This window comes from Camelina sativa, chromosome 3, assembly GCF_000633955.1.
Source record: "Camelina sativa cultivar DH55 chromosome 3, Cs, whole genome shotgun sequence".
NCBI classification, from domain to species: Eukaryota; Viridiplantae; Streptophyta; class Magnoliopsida; order Brassicales; family Brassicaceae; genus Camelina; species Camelina sativa.
Genome location: NC_025687.1, coordinates 15,958,801 through 15,969,194, shown reverse-complemented (window position 1 = coordinate 15,969,194; position 10,394 = coordinate 15,958,801). Strand labels below are relative to the sequence as shown.

At 31.8% G+C, this 10,394-nt stretch overlaps 1 protein-coding gene across 2 annotated transcripts in view; it reads left to right on the top strand.

Annotated features, from left to right (window-relative positions):
• The window catches only part of LOC104777253 (glycerol-3-phosphate acyltransferase, chloroplastic), a 4,368-nt gene extending 3,020 nt beyond the window's left edge, over window positions 1–1,348 (top strand). The window contains exons 9-13 of one of the 2 annotated variants that reach the window (XM_010501465.2): window positions 212–290; window positions 371–490; window positions 569–682; window positions 771–922; window positions 1,014–1,348. In XM_010501465.2, coding sequence (XP_010499767.1) covers window positions 212–290; window positions 371–490; window positions 569–682; window positions 771–905 — 448 coding nt within the window. In that variant the 3' untranslated portion in view covers window positions 906–922; window positions 1,014–1,348. Of the gene's footprint in view, window positions 1–211; window positions 291–370; window positions 491–568; window positions 683–770 lie in introns of both variants that reach the window. The other variant, XM_010501464.2, reaches the window with a different exon arrangement.

The window sequence follows — 10,394 nt, the reverse complement described above, 5'->3', positions numbered from 1 at the left end:
TCATATGTGTGTACTCGAAAAAGCACATGAACGATGATCCTGAGCTTGTTGACATGAAAAGAAAAGCAAACACACGAAGCTTAAAAGAGATGGCTACAATGCTCAGGTTATTGGAGCTAAATAACGAATGTTCTTATTAGATCTCAGAGTAGCCGAAGTTGAGGAAAAGGTTGATGTTTTCTCTGCTAATGTTGCATAAACCTCACTGTAGGTCTGGCGGGCAACTTATATGGATTGCACCAAGTGGTGGGAGGGACCGCCCTGATCCTTCTACAGGGGAATGGTTTCCTGTAAGTTATTGACTGGAAATGCAGAGGTCTTATCTGATTCTGGTAGATTTGCAAAAATATGATGATCTAATATTGTTTAGGCACCCTTTGATTCGTCTTCGGTGGACAACATGAGAAGATTGGTTGAACATTCTGGTGCTCCTGGACATATATACCCAATGTCCTTGCTTTGCTATGACATCATGCCTCCTCCACCCCAGGTATTGATAATTATCTTTCTCTTCTCCATTTCAATCTCTGGTTTATTTCCTCTCATCACCTCATTGTGCACCTTCCAGGTTGAGAAAGAAATTGGAGAGAAAAGGCTGGTTGGGTTTCACGGTACTGGACTATCAGTTGCTCCTGAAATCATTTTCTCAGACGTCACAGCAGACTGCGAGAACCCTAACGAGGTCTGTCTATTACCATTTTCTTTAGTTTCAAGATTAAGTAATTCTCCTAGTCCATTGTTTTTCTCATCATCTTTCATCTGTATGGCAGGCGAAAGAAGCATACAGCCAAGCTTTGTACAACTCGGTCAATGAGCAATACAAGATTCTAAACTCTGCGATAAAACACAGAAGAGGAGTAGACGCATCATCTTCAACGGTCTCCTTGTCACAACCTTGGAATTAGTCTCTCATTTTTTTAGGGTAGCACTTTCAAAAACCCATAAATATCTTGTCTCAAGAATTTTGCTGCAACTATGTATATATAGAGAGCATTGTTCTTTTATATCTGCAGGGATACACAAACACAAATGAATGGAAATACTCAAAAATGGAGATATTATTCACACGTTGTCCTAGGGAGTGCCTTTGTTTTTTCGTTATTTTCAAAACCAAAAAAAAGTTCCAAAGTCTCCTTGAAACAACAACAAAAAAAAAAAGAAAAACAGGTACGTTGGTTCTAACGTAGGAATGGTTTGTGTACATATGGAATAGTGAGAGAGAACATACTGTTGCTAGGCTCTTTGGTCACATATGCTTTCATATGTAATATTCTTTTCTTTTATTTCTTCTTGTGATTCCTACCTACTATATAGAGCCGAAATAATTCACACTCCCAGTTTATGCCTCTTCCTTCTCTGCTATCTCATACTTACGCTATATGGTTTTATAATTCGTGTTTAATTTTCCGTATAGTTTTCTAGGATTTGATAACAGTAACAGAACAAAATAAAGTTAGTTTTTGAAATTAGAAAAGAGGGAAATAAACTGAGAAGCACACACTATTGCTACTGAATAAAGTGTTTACGAAAAAGGAGTGTGTGTGTGGTCAAAATACATTCTATTTCACTATTTCAAAACAAGTTTTGTAGATGATCAAACTTGTGAGAGCGCGTAGAGAGTGAAGTACATAACATAGCTATATATGTGTTACATGGCAAGTGGACAGAGTAGATGAGTGTCTGGCCTGTCACATACCCTCTCAAGCTTCTGTCTCTCTCTGTTTTCACGTGTCTCTTCTCTGTTTTCTTCTTCTTCCACTATCTTTCATTTTTTTCAGAAATAAAACACTCTACCTAGAAAAAAAATATATATATTTTACTTTCTCATTTATTACATTATGAACAGTGGCGACATTGGTAGTGAGTGAATGAATATTCAAATTTGGATTCCATTTGTCTCAGTAGTAATTACGGATTGTATTTTGGAAAGTGACAACACCACTCAGGCACTCACACTACATCATTCATCTGTTTTAGTCAACAATTAACACTTTCTTTTTAGTGTTAATTAGTGATCAAAATTTGGATTACAGCTTTTTCTCATCATTTATAATCATTCCCATCTTTATTTTCAAGTTGATGTGATATACGACTCTCTTTTCCTTTTTTTTCGTACTATGAAAATGATAGAAATGTTTTAAGAGAATCGTGTGATCAATGAATAATAACAACCATCAAATCTGTCTCTTCTTTTGTTCTATGATTCGTAATCGTAATTTACTTTTTTTTCTTGTTTTTTAAAGCCCCAACGCGGCTAAGTCCTTATCGGATCGAAGAATAAACTAGCCACTGCGTTTATTAGTATTTAGTAGTACTACTAAATTAACTAAGACCATATTCCTTGGATGTGGAGTGTGGAGAAGATATAGTAGTCGTTTCTAGTGAAATTTAGAAAACAAACCATGGATATTAAGACATAATTATTTATCAATTACAAAGTTACCAATACAGGATTTATATACTACCATTTTGATGATAATTGTTTTGGAAATATATTTGCCATCTCAACCAACTGGTTTAGAATGTATGTTTAACTTTTTCGTTAAATGATTATTGTATAGCGTTTCGTGATTCTCCATTTATATTCTCTGGAGCAAAAATAATCTTTTGAGATGGAAGTGAAAAGTTACTGTGGTTTTCACTTTTCACGGCTCGATATCCACAAATAGTTATCACGAGTACTATCACCTCTTTCGTGTCAACCTCAAGAAACAAAAGTTCTTCCTTTATAATTCTTTCAAGAAAAGATCTGTTTTTTTTTTTGTTCAGAAAAAAAAAAGGAAAAAGATAAATGTTTTTTTTATATTCTTGAAAAAAATGCACAATTTCACTAGACGACAAAAAAAATAAACAAAACTGTTTGCTATTTCGCGATAATTTATCTTGGTGAAAAAAGGTTCTCTATTCCCTTAGTTAAATACGTTTTGATAAGTAGATCTAAATTTGTAAGTATGTACTAGTAATGTGCAGTAATATTGAATTTCACTTTTAAGGTGTTGTTATTTTACGTTTGATGTATGTGCAATTTTAAAATAGTAAATGTTGTCTTATACTCACGTCTTTTGCGATAAACCATAATTACAAATCGCATGTAGAAATTTTTAGGTGCACGAGTCCCAGCGAGGAGCATGCACCCCTAATTTAATGTTCATATATTAAAATCTCTGTACACACTTTTTATTACTAGTTTCTTGATTCAATGCGATTTTCATCGCACGTGCCTCTCGAATCCTTTCACATTCTCAGACCTTGTTTCATTTTTTTATAAATATTTGTCAGTTTTAAATTTGGATGTAGTATTTATTTTCTCGATTATCGACCGGTTAATTTAATTTATTCAGTTCGTTTTTGTTTGTGTTATTCGCAATTGGTATTCTTGAATAAAACAAATGTATCGATGTTGGAATCCACGTTGTAAGGAGAAGAGTGACGTTTAAGCCTTCCCAGACACACGATTTGATTACTATTCAAATGGATTCTTGTAGTGCTAGATTCCTGTATGAATAAATCAAAATTACTTAAACTTTTGATAGTAAAATTAACAATTGGGAATTATAAGTAAACTTTTGCATAGCCTCATGATTTTTCTTCGAATAATTTGATGCCTTTCGACACCAGGAGACTACTGTTTTTTGCTAAGTTTAAATATATCTGAGTTTTAGGACGAAAATCACTGTTTGGTAACTAATTAGTACATTGAATATGATCTCGATTACTTTGTATATTTTCGGTGGATAATTAACGAAACCAAAAGTTTACGACTGTCACAATCACGGCCACCGTTTTTGAAATTTTGTGAAGACTGTTATAAACATAATTATGATATATGCTCTAATCAGTATTAAAGCATGATTTGATCAAATTAATAGTACGGTCATTAAGGGACGATTTTTTTTTCGTAGTCGTATTATTTTCAACTTAGTTCGCGTTGGATTACTAATTGTGCCTCCCACCTTGAAATATCTTTTTTAATTCATGAACTCCCTAATAATTACCTATCATTATTTATTTTTACCTTTGTGATTTATTGAAATATTTAGCGTTTATTACCATTTTGTAGATATATGTTTTTACAAGAAATGGACATTTTTCTGAAAGTAGTAAACAAAATGTTTACATATGTAGGCAAATATTTTCTTCTTGTACCTGTTAATTTCTTTTTTTTTTTGGTTTTTTTTGTCAACAATAATTATTAATTTTACCTTTTTTATTTATAGAAATACGTAGCCAGCTTGGTTAGCCTTTTGTACATTTTCAAGTTTTCATTATATATTTGCCGAGGCATATAGACCCTAATATTATCGGTCCGACTGTCATAGATCAACCACAAGTCCACAACTAAAGAACCCGAATTTTAAAAAATTAAAAAACTTATACAATTTTATACAAAAGTTAGTTTTCGTCTACCTCCGAAACCATTGTATAATATCTATTGATACATGTTATAAGAGGTGAGCAATATAAACTATGTAGTATCATATAAAACATTTCATGGCCCAGCTGATTAAATAATATAATTCTAAACTTTTTTCGTTTTAATATTAATCAACATCCATCCTACCCCACTTCTCGCACAATTTGCCATCCAAGACCAAGAGTGATCCGCTCTACATATATAGATAGATACATGATTTTCCTAGTGTGCTCTTTCCAAATTACTGACCTGATATTTCAACACGATCTTCCGGTGCATTGGCCTCGAACCAGGCATTGCATATTTGCATGCATACTCGAACGTATACATGATGGAAAAAAAGTTCCGTATACATGATGGAAAAAAAGTTCCGTATACAATTTAAATTTCTTTTCCATTATTTTGTTACAACACTACTAGAGTACTACTACTACTACACATCAGTCACACACAAATACCCTTTCCATTCTCCATTGTTAATTGTCATACGTGTTTGCAACAATAAAACATGTAATAAACAAAAGAAAATAAAATGAATGAGCCAAGCCAATGCAACAAAAAAAATAAGAGAAAAGAAAAACAGACAAGTTATTTAAACATTTTGTATTTTACACTATTCAATAAAAATAGAATCAGAGAGAAGCACGTGGCAGAGCAGGAGTGGGAAAACAAGGGAGAGGACCACAAAAGAGGAACCGAACAGATTTGTACAAAATCTAAAATAGTAAGCAAAAACTGATTAGCTGGTGTGGGCACTCACCTACGGACAAAGAAAGAGTCATACAGATCTCTTTATAGGGCCAAAGTCAAACCACATCTCTACACTCCAATTGAAAAACACACTTGTTTAGAGATCCTGATCCACGATAGCTCCTTATCTCTCACGCGCCTCTGTAGAGTAAAATCTGCCTAAGTGCGTAGCTTTGGTTACTTGTCGGATTTCGTTGGTGTTTCTTGGAATATTATTTTAATTTCCCATTTTTAATATTACATTATTACAACTTTTGCAAAACATTTGCACTTATCATCACTTTGAGTATCTTATTAAACATATGTATATCCGAGTTCTATTTTAGCCGACATCTATTTTAAACCACATCTTTTCTACGAAAATAATTTTATCGAAATGCATTTGTTTCACATGTTTTTATATTAAAATACATATATATATATATATATATAAAACTTTGGATTAATGGTTATCATGTTCTTTGGATTTTTTTTATTACCCAAAGTGGGATTTTAAGGAGAAGTTGATAATGCATTTTGTAGAGAAAGCTGATGAGAAAAATTAATGGATGACATTATGTAAAATAACCTTAAAACTGTGACTTGCAACATAGTTTTGCTATGATTATGATATATATTCAAACATGCATAATATATGTTATTAACAAAACAAATATAAGTAAATAACTGTTGGGAATAATTTTAGGTAACTAAAAATTAATACAATAAAACTTGAATGTTTATCTCCAGAGCATGACACATCAGTATTGTGAAGCATTTTGGAAATGACATATCAATTAAAACAGGTAACCAATGAAAACATTTTAATTAATACAGCTCATCATTCTATTCCAATAATAATCATTCACTAACCTATCAAATTAAAACATTAATACAGATCAACTTTTTTGTCTAGGTGGACACATATTTGTTCTTCTTCTTTCTTCTTCTTTCAATTTCTTCTTCTTTCTATTTAGCTTTCATCGATCCAATCTTTAGAAAGAGAGCCATGGGATCACCAGCACTGCGGATTCAACGTTATTTTCGTCAGTGTAAAGAAAAGGGATTGTGTGATCGTGTGTTAAAAACACTTGTATCGCCGACTTCGTTCAACAAGGAAGGAGAGAGAGAGTTGGTGTTGAACCTTAACATCGCCGCAAGAAGGAGAGAGGAGAAGAGAGATAGCCATGAGAGAGAGTATAGGAGAGCAAGAGAGATCGTAAAAAAATAGAGAAAAGGAAGAAGAAAAGATGGTGTCGAGAGATGGAGGTGGGAAGCGGCGAATCGGATGAGAATCAACAGAGAAGGAGACGTTGCGGAGGTGGTGGATCTGGTAGTCATTATTGTGACTGTGGCAGGCCACAGCGGTGGTGGAAGAGCAAATTCGGAGTAGATCGGAGCTGGAGAAGAGAAGAACGAGAAAGAGGAATACGATAATAAAGCAGTTTGGAGAGGTGCCTTTGGAGGCTCTTCGGCGCCAGATGTGACATCGGATTAGAAGGAAAAAAACACTTGAGTGATCATCATCAAGCCATGAGCTCGTAGCCACTGACGGAAGTCCGATTGAAGTTATAATCAAGAAGTTATGTGGGTTTCTTCCTACGCAAGAAATTATTGGAACTGCCCAAACCATAAACCCTAGAAATCAGATTCGAGGTTGTCACCTTGGAACATTGTTTGGTAGTCCAAAACTTACTCGATCAAGCTGATATATGGTTAGGAGCTTCACGGTACTACTGGCTACAGATTAACGATGGGATTGTGATTTTAACGGTTAGTTGTGGTTTTCCACTGGTGTGTTTTGAGACATTTGTATGGAGTAAATAGTAACATTTTAATGTTTGGTTTGACAAACGAGGTTGGATGGAGCTGAAGCTTTGTATGAGTGTTCTTGAATATTGGGTCTGAGATGGGAAAAGAGAAATGAGTTTCAACATTTAAGTGGCAAAGGAGGAGTAGAATTCTCGAGATAACGAAACACAAGAAGTTACGAAAGATGAGGATATGTTTGAACCAAAGAAAACAGAGATAGATGCTTAGATAAAAAAAAAAAGATGATGAAAAAGCTGTGACGGAAGATAAAGAGTCAGAGGTTTAGACAAATGGAGACAATGCTGAGACGGAAAAAGCTGTGATAAAAGATAAAGAGTGAGAGGTTAACTTGTGATTGTAGGCAAGACTTATCCTTTGGAAGAAGAGATGTTAGAGTTTTACAAATACTAAACTGCGGACTAAAAGACCACTAGAGTAAAGTACATATCTTTGTTTTGGAAGAAAAGATGTTAGAGTTTTACAAATACTAAACTGCAGACTAAAAGACCACAAGAGTAAAGTAAATATCTTTGTTAGAAATGAATGCTTTACGATGGAGCAAGAATAATGAAGATGTTTCTTTGATGAAGAGATTGAAACTAGGAACCGGTAGCTGAAACATTTTTTTTTTCATTTTTATTTAGTCGTAGATTTAATGCTACATAAGCAAAAATATGATGTGATTTCGAATATGCGACAGAGGTGGATATTGATATATTTTTTGGTTTGGGTTTGAGGCGGATTATATTTCAGAGAATTTCATTATGAGATTTATATGGTATGGTTTTGGCCTTTTGGGATCCTAAAGTTTTTTTTTTGTCAACCATTAAGTCACAACAGGCCGATCCATTAGCCAAATCCCTATATTCGTATGATTGATCCCTACCTTAGTGCATTGACCAATGGTAAATCATTAATGCACAAAACACTAACACTAGTGATAGATCCTAAAGCTTTTTATTATTTAAATATTATATTTTCTTTTAATGTTGACAAATCATGTTTTAAGGTAAATAAAAAATCAAAAATGATAATCAATCAACATATGTTTTAATTTTTTTATTGCAAATAGCATATAAAAATTATTTTTAAAATAATTAAAATAAAAATAAAATAAAAAATAACTCGCAGCGTAGCGTAGGTATTATCCTAGTCAATCTTAAAATGATATCTGGACGTAACATTTGCATAAAAGGTGCGAAAAACATGTAATGGAAGCAATTGAATTATTGAAAGCACATTAAAAACAAGATACTATCTTCATTACGTTTATAAAGTGCCTTGAACCAAAAGATGCCACTTTTATCTTTGATTTAACCTAACATTATGGTTTCATCATATAAATTCTATCAACCAAAATCTCTCGTCATGATAAAGAACAAACACAATATTCAAATCTAAATATCCGATATCCGAACGAGAAAACATAACGATAAGGAATAAATTCTTGCATACTTAATTAGAAGTTAAAAAACATATGTACTTACTTGAGCACCAAAAAAGCATCACAACATATCATATGAGTATTATTAGAGTTTCTCGACGTTTGTTATTTGCGTAAGCAGTTTCTGTTTTTTTCCTCAATTGATAATTTTCTGCACAACGATTCACAAATACAAATTTCAGTTTAGCAAAATTGGTATCTAGAAAATTTACACGAAAATTTATCTTCTGAACAAATTAATAATTAATTTTAAGTCAACTGAAACTACTTAGCATTTCTGGCTTTCACCTAAGTACATATATATACTAGCTATCTTTTAAACATTATATATATATATAAATATTTTGTATGGAGGATTTCCATGTATATGCTCTTGTTTTTACATTTCTTAGATGGATTGATTTCTTTTTATATTATAATAAGAAAGACAAAAAACATGCAATTATTGCATGTGTCTGGACGATAGGTGAACAATGAAAGGCCCCGTTACATGCTTCTCATCAAATAACATTAATAAATGTGGGTCTGTCACTCTAAATTTATATCAAGCTACAAAATATTTACTCTTTCTGTCCCTAATAGATTGATATTTCAACACTATCGCACATATTAAGAAAAGTTTAATTTTTATTTATAAATTAATTTACAATTATTTTTTGGTAGATAAAGAAATCATAAACTAATTGATAAATGACATGTGTCAAAAAGCATAAAATAATATGATTATTTTAGTTTTTTAATCTACAAAATCAATTTTTAAGGGATAAAAATAATTTCTATAACATCATTCTATTAAGAACAGAGGGAGTAACATATTTTTTGGGCAAAAAAAAAAACATAACATTTTCTAAAGTAATTCCCAAGATTGCGTAAACTTGTTTGAGATAGAGACATCATAAATTTGAAGGCTTGCTTTGGTGATGGTTTAAACTGTAGAGCAAGAAGCTTGGACTAATGGCTCTATTTTCTATCTCCATTCCTACTGTTTAATTAGGTTGTTTAAAATTCTCTAGCTAATTTGCATTTTCATTTCCAGCCTTGAAACGTTTATAACTTGTAATTGATTTTTTTTTTTTTGCTGGCTAACAAATTTTATATTTCAACAACCAAATAACAGAAATAGTAAAGACACTAAACATATTTTTTGAACAATTTCAACAAAATAAAACATTTTTGAACCTTTTATCCCAAAGTCTGTTGTTTAAAAAAAACAAAACGTACATCATTATTATTCACCTAAACATAGTTTATAAATGTTTTGAGAATTCTTTAAACTAATTATTTTTGGGTATTAACTGAATTCAACTAATAACATTGCATAATCACATAATGATACAAAATAAAATTAAATTAGAGTTATATTGTATAATGAAAAATCTAAAAGAATATGCATGAATTGGATATATATTGTGGAATTACAATATTAATTTCAATATGCCAAATTAATTTCAATACATTTGAAGTAACTTCTGATAAAAAGATATAGGACTACTAGAAGTTTTTTTTTTTTTTTAAGTCGTGAAATTTTAAATATTAATCAAAGCGACACATTTTTATTGTAAATAATTAGTTTCTTATCTTGACAATTGTTCATATGTAAAATGAAGACAAATTAATGTTTAACTACATAAAACATAATAGTAGTCGGAAACACAATTCCGTCATCATACATATTACAAATCTAATCAAAGCTGTTATACTTCTAGAATTTTGGTTTTCAAAGAAAGTTCAAATTTTGATGAAATGAGATAATTACCCAAAACAGTTCAACAAAAAATTGCAAGAAAAGATGACAAAGAATGCTACTACAAAAAAAAAAAAATAACGTTCAAACAGATTGCCCCCAAAAATATAAAAAGTGCAAGTTGTAGTCGAGGATGCAATAAGTCCATTGCTACGTTTTGCTCCAAATATATATACAACATACAAAAAAAATCCCTATATATTTTACAATTAGCAAACAACAAAGAATTTATAACTTTTTCCCCCGCAACC